At 39.0% G+C, this 27,587-nt stretch overlaps 1 protein-coding gene across 1 annotated transcript in view; it reads right to left on the minus strand.

Annotated features, from left to right (window-relative positions):
- Window positions 1-27,587, minus strand: part of plch2a (phospholipase C, eta 2a) — a 71,733-nt gene that overhangs the window by 23,087 nt on the left and 21,059 nt on the right. The window contains exons 5-14 of the mRNA XM_067591203.1: window positions 21,216-21,386; window positions 16,836-16,929; window positions 15,294-15,497; window positions 13,837-13,957; window positions 9,948-10,119; window positions 6,581-6,688; window positions 2,703-2,858; window positions 1,499-1,597; window positions 838-938; window positions 29-117 (exon numbers count right to left, since the gene is read on the minus strand). Coding sequence (XP_067447304.1) covers window positions 29-117; window positions 838-938; window positions 1,499-1,597; window positions 2,703-2,858; window positions 6,581-6,688; window positions 9,948-10,119; window positions 13,837-13,957; window positions 15,294-15,497; window positions 16,836-16,929; window positions 21,216-21,386 — 1,315 coding nt within the window. The remainder of the gene's footprint in view (window positions 1-28; window positions 118-837; window positions 939-1,498; window positions 1,598-2,702; window positions 2,859-6,580; window positions 6,689-9,947; window positions 10,120-13,836; window positions 13,958-15,293; window positions 15,498-16,835; window positions 16,930-21,215; window positions 21,387-27,587) is intronic.

Genomic DNA, 27,587 nt, shown 5'->3' on the forward strand with positions numbered 1-27,587 from the left:
AGCAAAGCCAGTGAGCAGAAGTACACACCTTGTGCATCAATATCATAGAGGCCCACAGACCGAGTGTATTTGACCAGGTCAGACAGAGCTCTGGACAGCTTCATGGTCTTCTTCTTTCTGTAAGTTCAACAAAGATCAGAGGTTACATAATGACTCACATGAAAAAAACCCCAAAACAACAAAGATCATGTTACAGATCAACTGAACAAGTCATCTCATTTGTGGTGGGCTGATTCTTGTTTATTGTTTGGCCTGCTGACCCTCTCAACACGCCGGTGGATGGTGGATTTCCTCTGACATGTTTGTTGTGGTCACCTTTCTTCTTGTTCTGTTTCATGATTGCTTGCAATCAGTGATCCACTGCCACCACCCACTGATATGGAGCACTTTTCCCTCACAACCTTTGTTTACACTCTGTTTCATGGGAACAGATATGACCATTTACTGGACCACTTTAGTACAGCACACAGAAGTTAGGGCGGGTGTGTTCCATTATTTTTTATAGAACTATAACTTTTGTTTTTATGAGATGGAACTTTTTTGCAAATTTAGATAATAAATGTATGTATGAAACAGTGGCATGAAGAACAGAGACGAGCCTGGATCAGCTGCTTCTCTGGATAACCCAGAGTGAAATTTATTCAACAGATTTACCTTTGCTGTGAAATAAATCATTATATGTATATGCATATACAGTGTTTCCCCTAGGTTGAGTGGTTAGGCCTGGTGGGTGGGTGGGTGGAGACAGTACATCCTCTACATCAGACACCAGAGGGGGGTGGGTGTGTGTGTGTGTGTGTGTGTGTGTGTGTGTGTGTGTGTGTGTGTGTGGCATACTTGCTGTGGTGTAATGGGGCTCGGGAGGTGCTGCTGGTGCTCTCTTGGTCTGTATCTGTGTCTTCAAAGCTTGATGTTTTCTTCAGCTTGGTCGTCTTTTTCTGCAGTAGTAACAGTTATTCAAAAAGGTGATGATGCGTCACAAGTAAGATACCACAGAGTAAAGATGAGTTTCTCTTCATGTGTATTGACTACAGGTGCAAATTCGCTGTTGAGCTAACCCTGGTACATTTATGTTGATGTTGTTCAGCTGAATTTTGGAAATTAGTGTTCCAAACTCTCTCTGAAATCCTAAAATGTCCTATCTAGTCATTCTATAGAGTATGGGGTCCTTTCTTATCCTTTTTTGAGAAACATGAGATGTCATCTTTGAGTAATTGCTCCTATTTTGATTCTTATTCTTCTTATTATTATTATTCTTACTTGACTGCAAATTCTGCAAGGACTATTACAGTTTATTGCAACTGAGGAAAAAATGGCAGATTTGTGTGCAGTGTGAATTTCAGCAGAAGTAGCTTAGTGCAGGATGCAGTATTGTGGCTCTGCTGCTTCAATTTTGTGGAGCTCAGCAACAGGTGAGTTTTCCTAACTAACAGTCAGTGATACCTGTATTTGTATTTGCTGAGAGCAAAGTAAAAAGAGAGGAAACTAGAAGGCAAACCTTGCGTTTAGAGAAGCTCCCCATGAAGGAGCGGCCTGTGCGCTTGTTGCTGCTGGGGTTAGCCTCATCCGCTGTGTCCGTTCCATCGTCCCCTTTACCCTGATGGCAGAGGAGCATCTTAACATATTTTGTAAGGAAACTTTTCCTGGATTTTAAACTGAAAAACAGACAAATTCTGACTATTTAAAGTAGTATTCATAGATTATTTGGCCACTATGGGGCCAATATCTGAACAAGGTGTAAGCACAACATTGACAGAAGATCATATTATAAATGTGTTACAGTAACTGTTTTAGCAAACTGTTGCCTATTATTTTTAATATAAAAATACAAATGAATGCAGCTTACAAAAATGTAACTGAAACTGGTTGCTCTCTGGAATTGTGCTCAAGACTACTGTACTGATCCATCAGAGGTCACTTCACCATAACAGTTTTCTTTCACCCAAGATTCTCAATGTGGTAGGCTGTCTCTTCTTCACCAATAAACAAATTCACACTCTGAAGGATTATAGGACTATAAAACCAAGATTAAAGCCTTTTTAAATATGCTCCAAATTTAACCAAATGAGAATATTAGTTCCAGACATTTTGGGTCTGTAAATCTGTCCTCTTGATGTCTGTATGTTCATATTAGACTGAGTTATGACTAAAAATGAGGAGTGAGAATTTTGAGGCAAACTGCAAATCAGCTGGGGTGAAAAAATAATATTACTGCAAAAATTTGGGTGTGGTTTGCATCAGAGTGCATCATGTGTTCATATCAGAATAATTCATATACAGTTCATCCCCAGTGTGTAGTCCATTTGAGTAGTTGGGATTATTGAATTGGATTGAATTTGAATTGGTGACTGTCCTGTCCCAGGTCTACTTTTGTGTGTAAATGAAGAACAGTCAGTTCAAAGGCTGAGTTCTGTTAAAAGGAGGGAGGCTGATTTTGACTTTTACACCCACAGCCGGCCAGTAAAGGTGGTTTGAGTCCATCACCTCTTAATCACACCATAAACTATAAACTAGTAATCCTACATTTCCTCATCCATCCATTTTGTCTCTGCCCTGTGTGCTTGCGGTCTTTTTGACTTCAATTTGCAGCATGAAGTGATGAATGAGCCTCTGTGTTACCCATCCCAATTCATTTCAGAAACAGTGGGTTCTTGGCGATTGGTGCCATCTTGGCTCCATCACGACTCCCTGTCTGTGTTTACCTTGGAGCCAGTTTTGTCTGAGGGCTTCCCGGCAGGAGGGAGGGCTGCGATGGTGAAGCTGTCTGGGTCTTCTCTGTCTCGGATCTTGGACTCTTTCATCAGGTTGTCCAGCTTTTTCTTGGCCATGTTCTCCACCTGCTTCCTGTTGGCTGATGTCTGGAGGAGGAGTGAAGAGTTACAGAGAGAGAGATGACGATGATACATGGTGCAACAGAAAAGGCTAACTTTGGACAGTTTCAGTCTGGTGGGAGTTTATGCTCATTTTTCAGGTTGTGCCTGTAAGGCCTCTAACTTCAGTTTTCTTCATCTCTAACTTTTATCTTTTGCTTTCAATTGTCTTTTTTTATTTTTCTGCAGGAAATATAATACTAGCTAATGACTTCTGTTTTAACAAATCAACCCAGACAGGTCAACAAAAGAATCGATATATCAACAACTTAGGTAATCAATTAATCATTTAGCAAATATTCTTTGGTTCTGGCCTCTCAGATGCATCTCAATCTCTGTTGTATAGTTGAACAAATCAAGATTGATCTGAAAATATCAACCTGGGAATCTGGATTTGTGATGGACATTTTACTGGTTTAACAGTTAACAGAAAAAGTTAGTAGCCATGAAATAAGGAGGGAATACAGCAAATGAGGAACACCCCGATCACACTGGAAATGTCCTTAGTGAAGCAGAATCATGGTAGAAGCAGCAGAAGGACGCCAGTTCAACCTCCTCTCACATAACAAAGCCATCAGCCTCTGAGATCAATCTTCATGTTGCAGTCAGGAACATTTAGATTGCTACTCAGATGGACTGTTGTGTCTTAAGGCCTCTATACACCAAGTCTCCTTATGGGATTTTTTTCAGTCGATAGCATGCAATAAAACATGCACGATCACTGTCACTGCACAGTGTATTGGGGTCTTTTTTGCCAAAATAATACATCAAGTCAATTAATGTTCTGTATGATATTCTAAGTAAATGTCCTACTATAAAAGGAAAACTTGCAAAATTCTCTCTTTTTTCTTCTTAGTCTGGTCTCATCAGAATAAAAAGAAAATCATACAGTATCCTAAAGGAACTCTTATGTTACATAATGCAGAACCTCCCGCAATGTGAGAACATGGCACACAATGATGGTGTATAAGATAGTGTATAGTATATGGTTTCCAACTTCTATGGCCAAATAATGCATTAAAAGGGTCAGTTCACCCAGATTACACAAAATTCTCATTTTATCACTTCACTCTAATGATATCTAGCAATTTACATGAGGTTTGTCTTACTTGTCAAGTTTTGAGAGATCTCTGAGATTTCAGAGGTGAAGGTACTTTAGTTTGTGGTGCTCACAGTATTGGAAAAATGACAACAGTAACATATTTCCAAGCAGCATGCCCACTGGTCTGAATACTCTACACATTCAACTGTTTTCAAGATTTTTTATTAACTTATTATAATGTTTTTATTATTTTTTGTAATTTAAGTGAACTGCCCCTTTAAGTCATCTGGTTTTGTCTGAGGTCATACTGTAAAAGAATCCTTGCAGAATAAACGTCTCGCTCTGGTCTGACCTGACTAAGAAGAACAAAAACATGCAGGATCCTACAAGAACGCAGGTTTCTTGAGGAACAAAGATAAAGCAAATGCATGATATTACATAATGCATGACCTCCCAGACCATTTGATGAATGCCTGAATTAGTGACGTAACCCATTCCAGATGTGAGGGAATGATAGTGAATGATAGTGAGACATCCTGCTTTACAGATGAAATGTTAGAAATGGAAGAGAGAGAACTGGTCTATGTCCTGCAGGGAGTAATATGCACATGCTCAGTTCATCCACATGGTGGCAGATTGTATCCATAAACCACCTCAGTCTGTTATCAGACCTCAGGCAGCAACTTGCTCCATGAAAACTTCTATTTCGAAGTGCTCAGTACGGATGTGTTCAAACTACACATACTGAGCTTATGTTAATAGAAGAATGTGGTGCAGTCAGTGCTATCCATCTTTTCTTTCTAGTAGAATTGATAAATACTTAACTGGTAAAAACATTTAACCTGAGCAAAGGCTAATGCTTTATTCTGAACAGAATTCTTATTATTCAGCTTGCACACCTTTCGAGACTCTCCAAAGGTCTACAGGTTGTTTCACAGACTTTTCCACCCTGAGAGAAATGAAATAATAGGCAAATTTTGATTATTAAAGATGTTCTTTGCAATGGTTTTGCATTAAAATATGGATATTTTTAGAAATCCTCAGCATTTATAGACTTTTGTGTAAGTGCATTTGCTTAGTAAAGTAGAAAAAGTACCCACACAGGCTGCCAGTACTTCATCTTAACTTCATTAGGACCCAATTAAGGTCTTTTGTTGATAAATCATCAGTTGCAAAAGGTGATGAAAGAAGAATAAAATTGGTACTTTTAACCAATTGCCACATTGGTCCATCAACCCTAACTGCACTTGGTGATCAACTGTCTGAAGTCCTGGCTGCTCTCATCGCTGGGGCGGGTTTTGTTGACAATCTCTCTACTGACCTAATCACAGCTCTGTCTGGTCTCAGTTGCACCTGTTGCTACCAAAAAATGTTTGAAGAAGTCTACACTGGAAGAAACAGTTGCTCTTAAGCAGGCTGCACATGGCCTGAATCATAACTTATTTCTTCTCTTTTTTTTACCTTTATTTTTCAGTCTGCTGTCTTTTGCATGAACGCCCTAACCACACTCACATTCACACATGGAAGCTCTTCAACCACAGTCTGACCTGCTGGCCACTGAGCAGCTCCACTGGGCTGTTAGGGGTTAATGGCCCTCCATCAATGGTGGTAATAACGGAGGGCAAACACTGCTTTTTCACTTTCCCTGCCCAGATTTATCCTGCCAGTCTGGCCCGCATCTCTAAGCTTTAGGTCACCACTGCCCCTCTAAACACTCATGACATCCAGATAGTCCCTGCTCTCACAATTTTGAGACCTCACTGGAAACGTTTTATGAGCTAGTATTGGCCTCTAAACCCACTTACCTGCCTATCTGACCTCCTACCAGCTAAAGTTTTTAAAAATACAAACCTACAATGCAGAATATAGTTAATTAATTACTGACAACTGGCTCTGTTTCCACTAGTGTTAAGACTGCTGTGGTTAAACTTTAAGAAACTGCACCTTGATGCTGGGTTTCCATAATGTTACTATTGTTATTTCTGTCTCCTCTGTATATATTGAATGTCTGTTCGTCCTGGACGAGGAAACCCTCCTCTGATGCTTTTCTCTCAGAGTTGGAGAATAAAGGATCTATTTTTTTTTAATATAAAGCCCTCTGAAGAAAACTTGTGATTTTGTGCTGTAGGCTATAAATAAATAAAAAAATTAAAGTATGACAACAGCAGAGATCGGCTGGTTTTTTCCTCTAATCCACCACCTACAAAACACTGATCCATGTGCAGGTTTGGTACCAGAATACCACTTTAAAATATCACAGACAGGATGAGAGAGTATGGCACATGACTAAGTGAGATTTCTGAGGGTGTCGAGAATGAGCATTTCATACAGTACCTTCCACTTTGAAAGAAGCAAGCAAACATTGAAGAAAGGAAGAAGAGGGGACAAACAGGAAGAGAGAGCAGGAAAATGAGAACAAATGGCCAAACAGAAAGAAAAGACGGAGACAAAGAGAAACAGCAGAGATAGCAATAAACATGAGGAACAGAGTATTACAAAGACAAGACTGGAGAGGAGAAGCCTATGAACACTCGATCAGTTGGTCTCTTAGTTCAAACAAAAATAGAAAATCCACATTTCAACTGCCGTATACCTTGATTCAAAGCCTGCCTGTAACTCTGGTGGATAGAGGAGATAAACAAGGAGACACAGTAGTAAGAGGACATACATCTCCATTTATCAGCTTGCAGTCATCCTCCATCTCATCAGCGCTGTCTTCATCTGACACGTCTCCCTCCTCTGCGTTCTCGTCGATGTTGGGAGGCAGTTTCTTCCCCTGGTGGAGACAGCCATATTATTATGACAAATTACTGCAACGGTCATTTATATTATTCAACATGATGGGAAATACGCTTACAAGACAGAGGAGAAGGTCGATACCGCTTTCAAGTCCGTGTGCTTAAAGCGTACTCATTTTAGCATCGCACTCCTTCAACATTGACTGTTTTTTAAAGAAAGATCAAAGTCAAACCAGAGATATAATCTTTTTTATTCCACACATTCTTCTTCCTTGTCAAAACCTGGAGCCTAAATTACCCACAATGAAATTCAACTCTATTTGCCAGGTGTGTTATGCTAGTAGCGGTTAACGTAGCCTGGAGCTGCTAGCCTCCGGCAGAGACGAGGAGGCTACAGAGGTCTGGTAACCTCATTTCTTTCTAACGCCACACCCACATAGTTTTTTTTTTTTTTTTTCCCATTTTCAGACTCATAGTCTTCAGCCCCAGTCGACACTGACTCAAGTGACATCACTTGAGGCAATTTATCAGATTTCACACAGCTCCTTCTGGAGATACAAAAGGCTTTATGCTACTTTTTTTCACATAGAACACCTGTAAACACAGGCTGAGGTGGAAAATCTGTGGAATTCCCCTTTAACTGTTGAGTTGGACTCAACAGGACTGGGTTGACTAGCTTAGCATAAAGACTGGAAACAGAGGGAAACAAAAACCCTGGTTCTCTGTCCGCCTCTAAATTTCACTGATTAACACATTGTATCTTGTTTGTTTAATCTGTACACAAACAGAAATGTAAAAAATGACAATTAGAGGTTTTGGGGGGAGGTAAGTGCTGGAACTGTTTCATGATAACAGCATGAAACTGGTGGTAATACAGAATTCAAAGAATTTAGTGTACATACTAAAACTCTTCTTTTAATGTTATATTGGATGGGTAGCAGCTCGCATTTGCTCTCACCACCCACAGCATCATTTTTACCAGCTCACATCGAATGCAGTGACTTCATTTTCCCTGGATAAAGGTAACAATGAAAACCGCAGACTGGGACCAAGAACAGCTGATAGTATAATAATGTGGCTGTAAAATTTATTAACTCAAAAAAAGAGGATTTGTCACATGTGTGAGTGGTATCTTCTCATCTCAATCTTGGAAAGAAAGCAAATAATTTCCCAAAATGTTACACTACTATTCCAGTAACTGTATAAAAGATAATGCTGGAATTACATGAGAGTCAATAGAGCCAAAAATGTGAAGTAGGCAGGAAATAGGAACTCATTTTTCCTTTTTGCCAGCCAGCACGCAGATCAGATATGAAGACAAGGTGTAGAAAAGTGTTCTGAAGCCTATAATCCCCTTCTTTCTACATTGTCTTGCCATCATCTTTGATCAGGAAACAAAAAACAGCTGAGGATATGGTAGCTAATAAAGCATTAGGTGACGCATGGCCATTTACAGTACCTGTTGCAATTTCTATTATTTTCACTGACAGGCCTCAAAGGGGGAAAAGAGAGAGACATGAGGAAGAGACTCAACAGTGAAGCGTGTACAGGTTCAGTCATTGATGTTGTGCTAACAGATGGGCCCCCTCTCACTGCCTGAGCCATGGATTTTTCATTAACAAGTGAGGTCGTTTGCCCAATGGTTAGCAATAATTCTCCATCACAGTGTCATGGAGGTGGCTTCCCGCAGCAGCACTGTGTGGCCGATGATAGTGTGACATGAGCACCCACAGCGAGGCCGCACAGTGCACGGTGTTGCAGGGCACAGTGCTTTCATATTGGTGCCATCACTAACACATTGCTGACTGTACACACAGGTAATAGTGCTGGTGCAGCAGCTGGCTGAGAAGTCGGTGCAGTGCCAGGTATTGGCACAGTGCCCTCTCTTTAGTGAAAATATCTGGAGTCAATAAAGCCTCATTAACCTCAATAGTGTTCCCTCCCCTGCTATCAGAGGGCTGCTGCTGCTGCATATCAGGATACTCTCCTGCTTCTGTTAGTTAAAGGCATGTTTCAAACTAACTTTACTTTAATGGTTTGCATTACAACTCCTGCCACGGCTGCCAACATAGACAGATGGTTTACAACAGCAAAGAGCTTTCACAATGACCACTGGGAGTGAATTTTAGGGTACAATTGGTGGAAAATGAAAGTAAATGTGATGTTCTGTTTATTGCCACTACAACTACACTGAGACCAACTGCAGCAACTGCGACAACAGAGTGGCTATGGAACTGAGGGATGACTTGCCTTTAAAAGGATAGGTTTACAATTTTTCAAGTGTGTCTTAAAACGACAGTCAGGAGCCCAAATGTTTTCCTCAGTGTAATCATTCCTCCTGGTCATACTGACTATTAAAAGATCCCTTTCAAATGTGCTTTCAATTTACATAAGTGATGGAGCCAAAATCCACAGTGTGTCCACACAGTCATTTAAAAGTAGATGTGAAGCTTATATGAGGCTTCATCAGTCTGAGTTAGTCATATCAAGTGGATATCTGACACATTTACAGTCTTTTTTAGCATCAAATTCCCTCTTTGTGTTTCCCTGTTGAGCTGCAGTGGAAGTATAGTAACAAAAAGAGGGACTTTGGCACTAAAAAGACTGTAACGTTGAAAGATATCTACTTGATTTGACTCATTTGAAGCTTCATATTAGCTTCAGATAAACTTTTAAATACATTTTTGCACAGATGAAGACTTTTTTGTCCCCCATCACTTCCATTGTAAGGTCATTATGAAGGGATCTTCTAATGGTCAGTATGAACAGGAGGAATGATTACAGAAAGAAAAACATGTTTCAATGTTCATTTGGGGTCCTGACTGTTGTTTTAACACAGACTTGAAAGATTGTGAACCTGCCCTTTAAGGTGTGGATAGAAGTGTCTTACATCAGGCCACACGGGGGCGTGATATCCCATAATATATGTGCTGTACCTCATTCCACTTCTTCAGGGAGCTTAAGTTGTAATCATAGTAGTAGAAACAATGGGTTTGGATATTGTAATTACACAGACAACTGTGAATGAACCAGCCTGCAGTCCACTGTTACTACACACGAACAATCCATAACAACTCAAGCTTTTTATTCCTTCCTACATCCAAGTTTTGTTTTTCATTCTCTTTTCCTAAATGTATCATATTCACACACTTTCTAATCATTTCACTTCAATCAGCACACCATCTCCTGCCTTCGCAGTCTGCTGTGTGAGGTTTAAACTCCAGATAAGAGGACAGTGAGCTTTTTAAACAACTGTACGTCTAAGTGCGTTAGAGCACACCCACGCTCTGACTTTACCTTGACAAGGATCTTGCCTTTGAGTATTTCTGGTGAGGGCAGCTGCCCAGAATCGCCAGCTTTGATGTTGGACACATCCAGTTTGTCCCCCAGGATCTCAATCAGATACTGGGCCATCTTCTTTTGCTGAGGAACACTGCAGTGGTTTTCTATGGACAGGATGACTGGGTAGCTGGGAGATAATCACACACAAGAGATTGGAGTTACAGGGCTGAAAAGTGGAGGAGGACACAGAGGACACACAGTTTGATTTCTCCAGGATACTTGCAACAGAGTACACAGGAGGATGTAGAAATGCATTATTAACAATTCATCCTCAGAGATTCCTGTTAGATGTTTTCTCTTAATTTGAGAACTAAATTCTCATTGATGTGTTTTTTTTAATTAAGTAGGGGTTTCTGCTGGGAAAGCCTTTAGTTTTTCCAGCAAATGCAAAGCAGTAATCATCAGTTTACATGTCAATACTGTTGCCTCCTGCCTGTCTTTAGATCTGTTAATGAAAAGAACGGCGAGAAAGAAGCACAGTTTCACCAATTTTATGATTTGTATTGGGGAGAGCAGCCTTAGTAAGCAATATGCATTATGCAGAGTTCCTCACATCCACCCGTAAACCATCATCAACAGTCACATCAACATCAACAGACTTTACAAAATGCTTGTCTGCACTGCAACACTGGTCTGAAATATGTGTGAATTGCACGGATTCTGTACTAAGAATGCAACGTGGTTTTATGATTCTTTGGTTTAGAGCCACTTCAAAAGACACTAGACATGAGGACTCTTGACTCAATGCTCTACAAGACAATGCTCACTCTCTGCAAGATGATGGTCATATGAAGTTTTTATACAACTTGTAAAAAGACTGTTCATCTCTTGATGAAAATGGAATAAATGAGCACATCTGGATAAACGTCAGTATTTTCAAATCAATATTTCCTATTACCGTGAAGCATCTGTGGTCTAGCATTTGAAAGGGAGACACATTCAGAAGCACTGTGACTCCTCAGTCACAACATACTAACTAGAACTCTTCACAGTCTAAGTCAGATGGAAGCTTTTCATCCCCGTCAGTCCGCCACAGAGCCTGTTTTTATTTAGAGTCCTGGAAAATCACATCATTCTCTTTGATGTTGAATGCAGCCTTTCACCCTGCTCCTTTTTAGCCAATTATCTGTGGAATATAATGTCCACAATTATGTTTTCTAACACACACAGCAAGGGTGAACATCCTAACAAAGCGAGTGTTTCTCCTTCATTTTACTTGAAGAGGCAGGCTCTAAAAATAGAGCTCTTCTGTGCATCCTCCAGACTGTGTGCATGTCGATGAGATTATCACCTTCTGATGCAGCCTGTGTGAGGAGGAGGAGGGTGTCTGTGTGTGGATGGCTATGAGTATGATTTTATGTTTTATGTGTGTTTATAGATATGGATGTATCTGCATATGTTATACAAATTAAAGGAGAAACCTGATGCTTCTGGGGCATGCTGGCTCACTGAATGGTTTGATGAGTATTAAATGATATGAATCATATGATTTGACCTTCATAGTCACCAGATCTCATCCCAGCTGAACGATGGAGATTTTGGATTGATGTGTTAGACGGGTTTGTATTTGTGTTGTAGGGTGTCTATAGAGCAATTTGACCAAATTTCTCTGGAACCTGTTTAATACTGGGTTTTGGTTCACATCCCTACAGAGAAGTTAGTGCACATTAAATAAAATTGCCATACCTTCGATTATTTTGGAGAAAATAGACGTATAAATAGATGCAAAGTTGGAACAAGTGTCTCTTTCCCTTGCTGTTTAATCGTATACAAAACAAAAAGCGGAAATGCAGGGGCAGAGTGACATCTTTTTTTGCATTAGTGGTAAAAATACTTTGATGGAACAAATAAGTCACTTTTTATGGAAATCCATCTGTAGACGGAGCTCTTGTACCCATGAGTAGGTACACAATGTTAGCTTCATATTTTACGGAGTCTGTCCCACAATTTACTCAGTGATACAGCTGAGTAAGTTTGATATCTGACGAAGAGCCTATTTGGGCTTTAAACATTTTACTATTTCTAGATAGAAAACATTTCTTTTAAAGGAAGCATTCTACTGTATTGTGAGTCCTTCCTCCTCAAGAAGTAGAGATCACCTACAATTTATTTTTGGACGGAGCACCTGGACAAGAAAGATGTGCACGTGTTTTGCACGCTGCGTCTGTAAGAACAGGAACATTTCTCATTTCTATGAAACTTCATGCAAAATGGCAAATCTTGCTGAAAGGAGACGAGTTTGCAGGTTTGATAAATATGATGAATGTAAGACTGAGGTGTCCCTGAACCACACGAAACTAAGAAAAAGTCTGTAGATTCCCCATACCGCTCTTATGGGGGAAATCCTACAACAACCAGAATGCATTGCACACGTCCCCAGACATTATATTGTAAAACTAGTTGTTTTTTGCGTTAGATTCAGCTCTTCTGGATGAATCACAGATAAACTTAGCAGCTTAACTAAGCTGTCGCTCCGGGCTGGTGGTCGCTTCCTCTTCCAGACTCTGTTGTGTCTGATTCAACAGTGCGATATTCAGCCTTGTATCATGAAACTAATTTTCTTACAAATATACTGATATTTTAAAGTATTTAGTAGTGTGATATTTTTTAATCTGCTTTTCCGTTTCACTAGCGTAGCATGGGACAGGAGTGTTTTGGGAGACCCACATTTTACCATCCTTGAAGGCACCACTACAGAAAATGAGGAAACGTAGTTTGTAACCTAAGGCAGATCTCCACTGTTGACAAATGAGCAGGGAGCTCTGGGTGCAGGCAACATGGAGGGAAGTTAAACATTGTTCATTTGCATATACTACCCACATTGTAATGATACAATGCTGGTTGAAAATCAGCAAAGTTTCCCTTTAATGATCTGAGGTGTGAGCTCTCTTTTTGATGTTCTGGATGAGAATCCTTTGGTTTGACTCATAAATATAAAAGACAACTTGTACACTAATGAGGCAGAAATTCTACTGAATCATATAAGCAACAAACACATCTCATTATGTTAGAATCATACGTTAACTTGTGAATTGTCAGCCCTCAAAAAAACAAAACTGCACCCAGGATGAGTTCAATCCGTCTCTGGTTCTAGTACTAAACCCACCCAACCCTGGAATTGTATTCCAAGCCTCATTTCTCCCATTTTTCTCTGTGGCTGTACAACCCAACAGCCTGTGTAATGCAACACCGTAATGAGTCCTGACAGCATACATGTCCATATATTGCTGGGGTTATTTTCCACATGCTTATTAAATCAGCACACACATGCTTTACAGTCTGTCAGTTTCCATCAATGGAGGGGAGATGAAACCTGAAAGTGATCTACTGGAGCATTCTTATGGAGGGTTTTAAGGGCCAAAACTAAATATATAAATAAATAATTATATAATTAAATGCTTAAATAAATGAATAAGTATATAATTGCTTATAAATGCTTGATCATCACCATAAATAAATAAATCACAAATTAAATGATACATTAAATATATAAATGTATTTGGCATTTGTCTGCATCTGTTCAGCCACAGCCAACATATCAACCATTACAGCATGCAAGATTTCATTCAAATGAATAAACAAATGAATAAATATACAAATAAATATAACATTTATATATTTAATGCCTCATATAATTTGTGATTTATTTATTTATGGTTTATTTATGGTATTTCAGCATTTCATTGTATAATTATTTATGTATTTATATATTTAGTTTCAGCCCTTAAAATCCTCCATACATTCTGACTGAGTGAGTGTGCAAGCCAGTGAATATAAGCAAATGTCAAAGTGAGAGTATGGCAACACAGAGAGGGACTGTGTGTCTGTGTGTGTTTCAACGTACTCGTTCTTGACGAAGGCGTACTTGTTGATGGTCTCAATGACGTCTTTGAAGAGGATCTTGGAGGTGAGGGTGTAGCCGTGGTGGACGATGGGCTCACCGTCTTGACCGTCCCAGCAGTCCACTGTGGTCAGGAAAGGAGTCAGTCATTAGCATCTTCATGGAAGATTATGTAATACTGGGTTAGTGTTTGAACAGTTGTTGTTCTCTACATTACTGCTGTCTTTTACTTTGGCATGTGGGTCATCATTATGTTGTTTGTCATTATATTTTTTTTGTTTTTGTGACATTTCGGACAATGTGTGGAACGCAATGTACAGTAGTAGGTGCAGAACCACAGCTTTCTGTTATTCATTCAAAGCATTCCACCAATTTAGCATTGCACTCCTAACATTGTTAGACTCAATGCACAGTTTGTAAAAGTATAATCAAAGTTGTTGCAGCACAATCAGAGACTTTCCTTTTTATGCCACGCATTTTTCTTCCTTATTAAAACCTGATGTCTACATTACCCACAATGCTACTCGACCACCGGCAGTTCAGTCGGAGATTGGGGCGTGTTATGCTGGCAGCAGCTAATGTAGCCTGGAGCCGTTAGCCTCCGGCAGAGATGAGGAGCAGGCTACAGAGGTCTGGTAACCTCACTTCTTTCTAAATCCACACCCCCAGATTTTTTTCAGTTTCAAACTTGTAGTCTTCAGACCCAACCAAATCAAGTGACATCACTTGAGGCAGTTTATCAGATTTCACCCAGCTCCATCTGGAGAAACAAAAGGCTTGAGTTACCCTTTAACTCAAATCCAGAATTTTTATTTTAATGAACACGTATGTGTGTGTGTAACCAAACTTTAAGTCGACCTTCATCCAAGCATGCGTGCAAGACACTTGTGTGGAGCCCAGTTCACTCTGATTTCTGTTGCCCTCGATCCTCAGGCAAAGATAGTAAATGAGTGGGTGGTGACCTTTTTACAGTAGATAATGCCAGGCACCCCCCACCACATGTCTGCCTCCCTCCTTCAATCCCCCAACAAGCATTTTTCTAAACTGTAGCAGGGAAGAACAGGCTGACATAGTGACTGTAATTACCCCACATGTCCACTGCACATGGCTCATACTTGTTGTGTCCAGTGTGTGTGTATCAGATCTGATACAAAGCTATTTTACAGTGGGTTTTTTTCCACAGCTCCATTATCTTAAAGTTTTGTTCTAATTTTGCCAGAACTGCATGACTCAGGCACTGAGCAGTATTCTGTGACTTGTAAATTTGATATAATTGTTATAGTTATGATCCATGAAGAAATAAACAGTACCAGTCAAAAGTCTGGACACACCATCCCATTCACTTAAATGAGAAAGTGTATTTAAACTTTTGACTGGTACTGTACATAAGTGAAAGAGTGCAGTTTTTTGCTTGAATCACTCTGAAAACTGTGCTTATATTCTGGGAATGTATAGTGTACCTTCTACACAGCGACAGCCGGCCTGTAGCACCCAGGCGTACATGTCCACCCTGGACTGTGACATCAGCTGGTCACCCATCAGGTAAGTGTTGTGTGAGGAAGCGATGAAGTAGTTGCACAGTGGCTGGCTCATGTCCTGGATCACGTTATAGTGCTCTGGATTGAAGATGTCCCCTGCTGGACTGCGCATGTAATTCGTAAAACCTGAAAGAACATTAAACAAAGCGCTTTTCACAAACTGGGTTTGTCCAATTTTTCTTCTGATCAGTGCCTAAAATCTTACATTTTTCACACATCTCTTAAATCATAGATGTGTAAACTGTTAAGTAAATTAAACGTATCACAAACCTCCCACTAAGGCACTAGCAGGTGGAATAGCATTTATTTTCACGCCAAAACATCAGCCTCAGATATCCAGTTCTACTGTATATGTTCAAGAACTGCAGCAGTAGGCAGAGATGAAATATGCACAATGCTAGGACTCTTCAGCACCAGGAGCAAGCACTGCTTCATATTTCCAGCCAAGTCTTTTGCATAACAGTATTATTAGGGCCAGTGATTTCTTGGATTAAGCTGCAGTCTTTAAAAAGTTGTCAGGTGCATTGGAGGAAAGTGCAACTTGAAAACAATGAGAAAAACTCTGGCACACTGTCTCTCTTACTGCTGGAATATTAGTTCACAGCGTTTCTGTCTGTCCGACCTTCATGAGGTATATGAATATCTGCAGGAGTTTTTCTCATGTATTGGATTGTGAAAGGACCAGAAACTCCCACACACTGTTGAACACTTGTATTAACTTTATTGACAACATTTTGGTCCTCAGTCCTTCATAAGGCAAAATTCAAATGTTGTTAATAAAGTGAGTACAAGTGATCGACTAACTCAATACCTCAGTGCAGTATTTACTGATTTTTACTGAGTATTTTTATAAGACTCTTTCAAGACAGATACTGGAGAAACAGGTGTGTATTTTGTGTTATATGTTTTATAAGCAATAAAGAAAGACTGGCATTACTCTATCGTAATATACCAACAAACAATCAATACCAACGAGGCACTATGATGGACTCTGTTACTATTGTTTGCATCTATATATTACAGTCTGTATTGTTTTCAATTCTTAAAAAATAGAAAAAAATGTAAGACCCTGTAGCACTGAACACACTAATTGTAAGTTGCATTGAAAAAAGTCAAATGAGTCAAAGTCAAATGAGTGAAATAAAATGTACTAGTAAATAAAGCTGATTCTTCAAAGCAGCATCGATCAATCTTGTGAATTCCCGCAGACACCTTGAACAGATACACAGCAAAGCAAAAGCTTCACCAAGTTGATCGAACTGATGTTCTCCATGTGGACAACATGCAAGAAAAACATTTTCATCAATACAAGCCACACTGTGATTCAGTACTAAAAGGAAATTCTTTGAATAGCAGTGCACATAAAGAAAGTATTTATTATGTAGATAACCAAGATGGAGTACTTCCTTTTCAATTTCACTAGAAGAGTTAAGTTCCAAACACAGAAGCTTGAAGTGCACTTACCGTCAATACCCAAAACCCCTTGCTTCTGGTTCTCAGAGCACGGCTCAAATTTGTTGATAATCTCCAGGCAATGGTCTTTGGTGACTTTGGTCATCTACAAAGTACAGAAATACATGTCAAACAACCTAAAAACTTACTTACTCTGTATGCTAAAATCTAAGAATAATAAGTAATGTATTCTTTGTTAAGAAAATTCAACATTAAGGAGAATTATTGAGAAGTGGCTGATAATCCAGTCATGAGAGCTTCCTATGTGTCATGTTTCATTCAGTCCCAGTTGCAGGATCCAACTGTCTGTCTGGTTGCTGCTCTTTAAAGCCGCCTGATTGGTCAATCAGATTCCCATCTGTGTTGATCATTTAAAGGGGGGTATGTTTCAAAGGGGTGGCTTTCACAGGACTGTTACTGTGTTCATGACAGCTACAGCCATTTGAGAGGTTGTAGCTAGGTATAGCCTGGTGAGGCATCATTTCCACAGGCTTATTTCCATTTTAGAAAATATTTTCCACCCCGCTTATACAGTAATGAGTAGGGTGAGTGTCCAAAATTGTGTTAAATGGGGTATGTTTGCTACCAAGCCACCATAATCCAAATGAGAAAATGCTGCGTGGAGAGTAAATCCAGACATACTCAGCAGAGGTTAACCCATCTCCATCGTTAATGGACTGAGCAGCAGACAGTGCTCTGCTAACTGGCACACTTACACACCCAGTACTAGAGAGGATTTGCTGAATTTGAGTACAATAATTTGAAAAAGAGAAGGGCATGAACTCATCATATTAATATACAGTTTTTATTTATAGCATTTTGTTAAACATTAAGCAGATAATAAATAACTTAAAATGTATAAAAAACATGTTTGTATATATTTTGTTACAATCCTTATATACCCCTGAAAATCTAGAATTGAACATTTAAGAAGACTAAGAGTCTAAACTAAACTAAACTCTTGGACAAAATGAATTTTTGACCAGAAAGTGGAGCTAGATGAAAAGTCAGGAGATCAAAGAGGATCATCAAAAGCATTAGTATAGATCATCTGGGAACCATGAATGTCTGTACTAAATTTTGTTGAGATATATCACAGCATATGAGAAAACTTTGTGATTAGGATATAACCTCTAGAGACCCTGAATATCTGTGGTCAAGGTCATGGCAATGGTTTAATATTACCATGCTGTGTTTTTGTGACTGAAGCTGAAAATCAAAATTACCAGAAATTGCCAAATAACAGGCTTTAGTTACCTAAACCAGAGAAAATAAAGGTCTGTATTAGAAACAGGCCTTTATTCTTATTTCCGCTGTTCCCCGGTTGATGAAAACTCAAACCTCCCTCCATGTTTACCTGTCGTCTTGATAAATTTAGCATAATCCATCAGTACAACAACAGAGTCGTGTCATACTCACTACTCCCCTGCTTTCACTTTTTCTTCATTTACTGAAACACTGTTTCCATTGACTAATTATTTCCAGTTGCTTCTACTTTGCCATTTCTTGGATCTCTGTTAAGCTTCTGTCAATGAAAAACACTACCTACATGTTATTTCACATTAAAACTGGCACAATCCTTCCCTTTCCCGGCAGGAAGAGTTGATTTCATAGACCTTCATAATGATTAAAGAAACTGTAAAATAGAAGCAACTTGAAATAATTATTGAATAAAACAAATATTTCAGTTAAAAACTGAAACTCAGTGCAGCAGATTGGTAAGTAAAACTGATTTGTAGTACATTAGAGTGCAAGTAATTACACCCTCCATTAAGGCTCTTTGATCGATTCATGTTTGTGCAATTATGGTATCTATCTTTAAGTCTAAGAGTAGATGTATACCCATAAAATGAAATTTGATATTCAGTAGAGTGTGTTGATTAATAACACATGTATGTTCATATATTCCTTTTCCACTAATATGGAAAGATGATAAAGCATAATGATCAATCTAATCGTGTTTCCATAAGTCTTTGTACAAATGTGGTCCAACAAACTTCATTTTATTCTCTTCACTTCTGAAACCAAACATACAGCTTGGGGAACATGGTTTGGTTTGGACTGCATGGGAACAGATAGAGACCATTGTTTTCCATTAACACATTTCAATCTTTTCTCAGTTCCTGGAGAAACCCAGTAAGTCCAACAGTTATCAGAAACACTCAGACAGACACGTGGACACACAAACTGGAGTCTTTCACATAATCTTAGTTCTTATTTGAATCACAAAGAGACAGATCAGACCAACAAAGGCTGTAGTTAATGATACCGGCAGAGACACCTTTTCTGCCTTTTGGCATCATTTCAAACATATTGCTTCACAAAACTGCTTCCACTATTCTCCAGTAACAAGAGGAGGGGAGCCATCGCATTCACAGCGCCAGAACTAAACCCTGAGTATAATTGGAGAAAAATACACCACATCTGAGTGGAGCTGACATCTTACTATCCAAACAGAGCCTTCTCTTTTAAAAAATGATTGCCAGAGTGCGAATTAGCTGAAGGAAAACACACTGGGTGTTTAAAGAAAAACAAGCACTTATGCTCATTAGCTCATTTTTCTTTTTCAGGCAATGGTATCATTAGCGAGGAGATGTGTTTATTGTGAAAACCCTTAACAACAAACAAGTGTTGTGAGGGTAGTAATGCTGATGCCCCTTTAAGGCCCTCACTGCCTACATTTCCCCACACTGAGCACCACTTCAGGGGCACAATGGCCAGTAGGTTACGCTTTTGACTTCCCACCTGACAGAAGCTAAACAAGGAGCCCTTATGGGTATTTAGTATTTTAAATGGCAGAACAACCACAAACTTCTACCTGACTTTCTTTTCTCTATCTTTATTTTCTTCTACCCATGAAGGGCTTTTAATTTTGATTGACTCAGTTTGCAACCTTTGTTGAAGGCCTTGAACACTAAACGGCCACTGATTGGCTACTGCTGGATTGGTAAAATGTGATGATTGACACATAAATATTCATTTTCATATGAGCATAATGTCAGATTTTTCCTGAAAATAAGAACCCTTCAAAAGAGCAACTATTCTGTTGCCTAAATATATATGAGAGAAGAATATGTGCAAAAGTTGCACTTTGACAAAGACTATGAATTCACAAAAAGTCAAGATTTAAAAAAAAAAAAAAAAAAAATTATATACAGTTCTATTTCAACATTCACAATACCTAAAAATGTAATGGTAACTTTATAGTTTATCACCAGAACAAGATGATTAGCCTAGCTTAGCATAAAGACCAGAAACTGCTAGTTTGGCTCTGTCCAAAGTTTCAAAAAATCTTCCTAACAACTCCTCTAAAGCTCACAAACATGTTGTATCTCATTGATTTATTCCATATACAGACAGAAATCATGTAAAACAACCATTTGTGTTATTAAGAGGAGTTCCTTGCTGAAACCATTTCTTGACAAACAACAGTTTATCCATCTGGCAAGCACTTCTGCACAGTGTGTCCCGCTATGGCTTGGGTTGCCAGATTTGGTCAGTGGCCACAACCTCACTGTAATGATAAGACTCCAGGACAATACTCCTGCACGTAACTTCCTCTAAATCCACAAATTAGATAATTAGAAAATATTATTCTTACATTTCTGTTTGTGCAAAGATTAAAAAGATATGATACAACATGTCAATTAGTAAGCTTCAGAGGTGTTGTAAGAGCCAAGCTAGCTTTTCCCCCCCGCTTCCAGTCTTTATGCTAAGCTAGGTTAACAATATCCTTCTCTGTACTTACAGTAACACACATACATGAGATTGGTATACACATCATACATATCTTTAAAATATGCTAGCAACAGTCTGGTATAAAACGCCATGCGCGGGCTGTAGTCGTCTTTAAAATCATGTATTATAGACAGTTTGAGTGTGAGATGAACTGTAGTTTTTTACAGATTTGCAGCTGACCTGCTGCTCACTGTTTAGCTGTGTGTGCTAGAGCTACGTTCCCTTGCTCTACTTATAGATTGTGTTTTAAAATAGCTCCAGGCCAGTAACTATTGACTCTTAGTGTCCCACTTGGCCAGTGATCCAACTAAACTATTTCTTGATTGTAAAATGTAGCAAAAATGTGTTATTAGCGAATGTTTCCTTTGTAATAATCAATCATACATGATTGATTAAAAATATATGGAGGTTGCGCTACATAGAGATGTTAATATTACAGTATGGGCGCTGTTCACTATAGTAGTTGTTATCTCAGTGTTGTCTCTACAGCTTTATTCACTAAATTTAGTCAGTTTTCAGACTGTCCTGACATTCCTGTTACTTCTATCTGACCTATTCTATTGAGGGTTAACAATATCAATTTGTTCTCGCAAGATATTGACACATCTGCACTACTACTAGTCTGCATGTTTTAAATGCAACCTGAATGCGTACCTTCTGCTCAGTCTCCAGGAAGCGGGCCAGGTCGGTTGTGTCGAGGTGGTCTTTGTGGTTGCTGTAGGTGAGCATGAGAAGGTACAGGTCCCTGCGGGTCGACATCATCTTGTAGAAAGAGCAGAACTCTTCAAAGCCCAGCGTTCCCTGGTTGTCGTCTGTGTCCGCCTCCTACACACCAGGTACAAGGAACAGCTTTAGCTTCCAGGTATGTGTTAGGGATGGGCATTTCAAGCAAAAAATACTATTTAATATATACTGGGAAATATTCGACCATTCTTTGAGGATTCCCCCCCACATTCACGCAAACACACACACTCTAGTTTTGTGGTAATAGATTTTCTTGATTGGACCGTAAACTCAAGCTCAACAAATGCCATCAAACTTCAAAAACCCTCGCCTTTGACAAAGCTGATCGGAAGCATGTCTTTAGCCATCATCCTTGAGATAAGGGCCGTTGTTTGCTATGCACGTCTACCATCAAACTTACTTATCTGGTGACAAAGCTAGCCATTAATTGCTGATCTGTGGATGGGCCCCCATGTTCTGCTGGGGTGTTTCACTCTCATCAACTATGATGTGCATAGTTGTTGTAGACTTATGATATGGCAGTTCTACTTAGCAGAGTTTGCACTGCACATTTTCATTTATTTTTATCGAAGTATCGAGTTCCTCACAAAACTTTTTGTCGGCTGTAGTTGTCTTTGCATGTTTTTCCTCTTTGTACAGTAGCATCTTATCATGACCTATCCCTACTAAGTATTTTGTTGGACATTTTTTTTTGCCTTTACAGTGCAGTAATGATAGGGCAGGAAATGAGAGGGAAAGAGATGGGAAATGACACACAACAAAATTTACCCAATCGGATTAGAGCAGCTTTGAAAAATAATTTGTGTCAGACATGGTTTTTCCACCAAAAAGTTACTAAGTTAGAAATTCTTAAAATTGCATTCATTGAAAAACTTTTGCTATATCAAAATAGAATTCCATTTGCAGAGAGCTGGATGGACGAGTCCGTTGATAAAAGGCTATGGTTGTAGAACTTTCTATCAGCAACAGGTTAACAAGAGCACTGCAGTGGGTGACGCTATGACCCATGTAATCCTTATTTCAGTTTAGTGAGGCAGTCTCATCTGCGACCAGCTCCATCTGCCAAGCAAGACTGGAGTCAGCCACACACTGTGGGGCAATGACGTGTGTGCTAGCTGGAGCTTGGCCTCTGAGCAGCTCAGCATATACACACTGGGCTTAGAACAGCATGACTGAGTTTCTCCTTCCACTGCTTGTGAATATTAGATTTTACAGGCTTATTATTTGACTGTATCAGATGTCTAACTGAACAAATCATTTCAGTGTGGTGTTGGGAATACTTTAATAAAGAGGTTAATATAAAAATGTCTGAATTGCAATTTAATTTTGCTTCTTCATGCTTTTGGGAATAAACATATCCCATGGATGATCCCACAAGTGCGGAGCTGCCCACCTTCCCACAGTTAAAAGAATTTCAGTACCAGAGATTGAGGCTTTCACAACCAGTAGTTTAAGTTCAAATCACTCTGGGGGCTGCAATGTTTTTGAGATGTCTTACGCATTCAGTTAACATTTTGACTTGAGGGTAGTGCTACTGTTACAGGATGAATTAATCACTAAACTTAGCAATTTGCCCCATAAGACCTCAGTAAGCTTCAAACAAAGTTGTTATTTAATTGTCCGACCACGACTGAAACCTCTTCCCGTTGAAATAGAGAGCCGAAGTCACGATGTAACGTCCGGGCTAGCCTCTGTTCCACTAGCTTCTGTAGCTCAATGCAATCTCTCATTCAGCATTTCATTTTACATCATACATAGTGGAGGGGATGCATCAATACCAATTCAATGTACCTGACTGCAACATCTATAGAAAGAAATTGGCAGGTTTATCCAGTTTTACATTGACCTTTCATGTGGACATTTGTGCACAGTGCAAACATCAGTATTGGAGTGCAATGGCTACTCCAATGAGTGTGAGGGTGTAGCGGAGATGGTACTGCTGAACCCATCAGTCCACTCTGCTTACCGGGGAAAAAGTTAACTCAAAACTTGCAGCACTAACACATTCAGCCTCCTAACTGTCATCACCATGTTTTTTGCTGATATCAGACTCGAGTGTTGGTTTTGCGTACATGTCACTTACTGGTCGAGGTTGTGATGGAGTAACACACAAGTGAAAGGCACAGATGCATACAAACAGTATTACTCATACATCAAGTTATTCAAGCACTGTATTGTTGTGAGGCTGCAGTCATACACATTCATTTTGCTGTTATCTTTTAGAGCTGACGATAAGCATCAATGATGACAAACTGATAAGGTTAAAACATATGAAAAGACATCAGCCGTTAACCTGCATCATTATTCATTCTCTGAGGTGAAGGAACTCTTTTCAAAAGCAATCCTCTTATTCGGAACACATCTTAGCCCCTGGTGGATGATACAAAGCAGTGGAAGCACAGCTAAAGCCTTTTATTGGACAGAAAACATCAATCTAGCCTTATTCATTCCCATTCATTATGTATGAACCAGGGCACTTAAGTTGTTAGCAGGCTTGTGCTTGGCGTTTTAACTCGACTGCTAATATGGATTATATCATCAGTTAGAACTGCAGCTTCCTCTTCCTACAAAGCTCTCTGCTACAGGTACATCTGCAAGTCTCTGCTGTAATAAATCATTGAACAAAACCTCTGCTAGGGAAGTCTGCCTCTTTGCTCTCATTTAAAAGTGTAGTAATACCTCCTGTTATCACATCCAGCCAGCTTCCTGTGACTCATGTGCACCAGCATCATACTGCACCTCTGCTCTGTCAACAAAGTCTAAGAATGATCTTCAGGCCACTTAATACACAACTCATGACTGTGGGACTTTTGTTAGAACGTGTGTTTGGTGATAAATTGGTGGAGACACATTTTCCCGATTTACTTTCTGATTAGGACGGGATGTCAGGATGACGTTCAGCGATCCTGATGGAGCATAAAACTCTTCCAGTTGAATTGTGTGATATACAATGAGCAATGACACAAAAACATTGCAGTTAAAAATAATAACAGTCAAAGGAAGTATCTGCATACACAACTTTAGAAAAGAGCTCAACTGCAGGTCTATGACAGTACTGTGGTCAAAAATATACAATCATCATGCTTTAAATGATGTTACTGAGCCACTAAAGGCAGATGAAGTAAAAAGAGACTCGAGTTTTACTCTCATAGCTCCATGTATTGGTTCTATCAGTCATGATAACACTGTGCTCTCCAAAGTAACTGCTGAGATCTCAGAACCCGGCGACATCGGTAAAGAAAGTAAATATCCAACATATGTTAGCAATCTCCGGTGATGTCACCATATTGTGAAATCTCAGCAGGTACTTAAGTAAGTACAAGGTTGTCATAACCTTCAGAACGGATGGTCAGAGCTTAGAAAATAAAACTTCAATTGTAATAAGTAACAGCTGTTCTCTTTAAAAAGGGTCAGTTCACCCAAATTACATAAAAAACTAATTTTCTCATTTACTTCTAATAGTTTCCAGCCATTATGATCATTTTGGTTTCAATCGTGTTTTGAGATATCTTGACTTCTACTACACCTCAATACACTAGAGGTAAAAATCTTTTCAGAATCAGTGAGTCTCTTTTCCTCTGAATAATCCACAGAACACTGTTTCTTTTATGGGGACTGTTTCTTTGGTGAAACCAAGGTTCAATAAGGACTGAACACAACATTTTTAAACCTTTTCTTTTGTTAAATGTACTTGAGCATGAAAGTTCATTTTTGACCTCGGGATCAGTATGAGTGAGACAAATCTCAACTCAAGATCCACTTAGAAGCATTTATGGAGCTTTCTGGTGCCTGTCACTGTCTTCATCAGCAATTGTAATTGCTGAAGAGGTTGCTTGGCAACCTGGTAAATGCTGAGTTTTTGTTTGTTTGCCTTTGTTCTGATTTTTGTTGTCTTTTTTATTCATTTTTTGTGATTTGGGTGAACCGAACCAGATTTGTAAAAACTGCTGAATAACTCAGCAGGTTCACCTTGGTTTTCTACTGAGCACGGTTCTAAAACAACAATGACGTAGTCTTCCTGTCTGGCTTCGCCCACAGTAAATCACATCAGTTGGGCGTGTGCGGGCTGATGTGTGTCTACTTGGCTTTCCATCAAAATAAAATGCCTGGAGGAGTTGCTCTCCGACTGCCCAGACGCTCGTTAAAAAGCAGTGGAAATTAAGTCTAAATGAGATTTTTTTTCATGTGGAAAATGTAGACAAGGCCTTTGTGTAGGTGGAAGTATTTTAGGTTGAATTAATTATTACACGCTATATTATTCACTGGACAGTGCAAACTGGAGTCATTTTGTTCCGATTGAGATAACTCATATGACTGTATTAAATTATCTAGTGGCCAGTCACACTGTGGCCAAAATGCAGATTAGTCACTAACAGCTGAGAGGTTCGGCTTTCTGCTCTGCTTCTATTTTCAGTTTGTTATTGTAAGTCTGTTTTTTTTAATGGAGTGATGGAGAGACGAGGCCTCCTGGTGCAGATAAAGGACATCATAACTGACTAAAACTAAATATATAATGAACACAAATTTAATGTAAAATGTATATTCTCCTCACCATATGATCATCATCATTACTGAGAACAGAGCAGCTTCTACACTTCAGAAGCACAGTGGAAACCTCTTATAGTGATCATGTCTGTCCAGGTCAAATTGATCACTGTAAGAGGAGGACTATTATAATTGATTTTTTTCCCTTTATTTCTCATGCAGATTACCATCTAATTGACATTTATATATTTATTACATGAATATAATGTAATGAAACAGACAGCTTTGCTATTTACTGAATTTTATTGTCTGTTTCAAAATACAGTACAGCTGTTTCAAACACTTGATGTGTCGCTGCTGCATCTTGTCGGCTCGTTTTTGGCAGTTTGTCATAAGCTTCAAGGAGACTACGTTTTCCACTGAGAGAAAATGACTTTTTTTTCCCATCATGATTTCAATGTGCACGCAGCACCAGCCTCAGATAACCATCTGGAAGAAGACGTGTTACCGCAAGGCGATAATGATGCTGCAGCCGCTACTGTAAGTAGCGTAAGTTGGTGAATACACCTTCAAACACTTGTGGTACCAAACCTTACAGAAAAGTGAGAGTGTTTTAAGCGAAGAATAAGAAAATGTTCCTGCATGAAGTGACAGAATTTACAAGTGGTGAGATATTGGCACTACATCAAGAAGAAGGTGGATAACTGAGGTGCATCTTTGAGCAGAGCTGACCATCAAGAGATCCAGTATTCTATAAGTATGATATCTCCCTTCAGGTTTACTGGGTCCATCCTTCAGTCTTCAGGAGCACAGTTTTCCCTGCTGACAGTCTACTGACTTAACAGGTTTTGTTTGGTTTTTGGACAACTGTTTAAGTTGACATTGAATTTTAACTGAACTTCCATGAACTCTCCTTTCATCTTTGGTCTAGTAGAATGAATAGGAGCACCTCTACTAAAGGAAAACCTTGACGTTGTGTTGTATTCTCACTATATTCAACACTATAACCAATATACACTTAAACCTATTTTATACAGTAGTTTATATCATCTATATGCACTATCATTTGCAATTAGTAGTCAAGTGCAGTCAACCTTTCTACTGGAAACTGTGAAATACTAGTTTAGTAAAATAAAAATGGCATTGATTTTGTAAGTATGGATGATGCACAAAGATTGAGTTGGCTGTTGACATATGAAACATATAGACTAGCCAGAGAAAGCCTGGGGGAAGAGAAAAAAAAGCCTTTTATTGGAATAAGCTGTAGAAATGTAACATTTCTTCTCTGTAAACAGATGATTTGGAATCTTTTAGGTTTTTTGTTTGTGTGTTTTTTTCTTCTCTCTTTTGTAAATGTGTAAAGTGTAAGTGTGTGTAAATGACCAGATGATGCATCTTTTGTAAAATAGCAGTGTCCCAGTGTTTAGCATGATACAGAAATATAATAAAACTATAATGTAGAGAATATCACTCTGCACTTTGATGTCCAGTGTATATTCAATATATTTTATAGTTAAAAGGTTTAAATGTCTATTCTCAGTTTTTATTTTGTCATTCCATATTATTTGGCTTCTTCTGTTGTATTTTGCCACGTCCAACCTCATTTATTTTTGTGATTTATGTGACTTGGCTGCTGTGACACTGCAATTTCCCTTTGGGATTAATAAATGACTCCAACTATTCATCTTGAATCTGTATCTATGTTTTGCTAAGACGCAACTATTTTGACAAGTTTTGCCTCATTATTAAAAATTTGTCTAAACATGTATTCTACACTGTAAAAATGAAGGCTTGGTG

Source organism: Thunnus thynnus, chromosome 6, assembly GCF_963924715.1.
Source record: "Thunnus thynnus chromosome 6, fThuThy2.1, whole genome shotgun sequence".
NCBI classification, from domain to species: domain Eukaryota; kingdom Metazoa; phylum Chordata; class Actinopteri; order Scombriformes; family Scombridae; genus Thunnus; species Thunnus thynnus.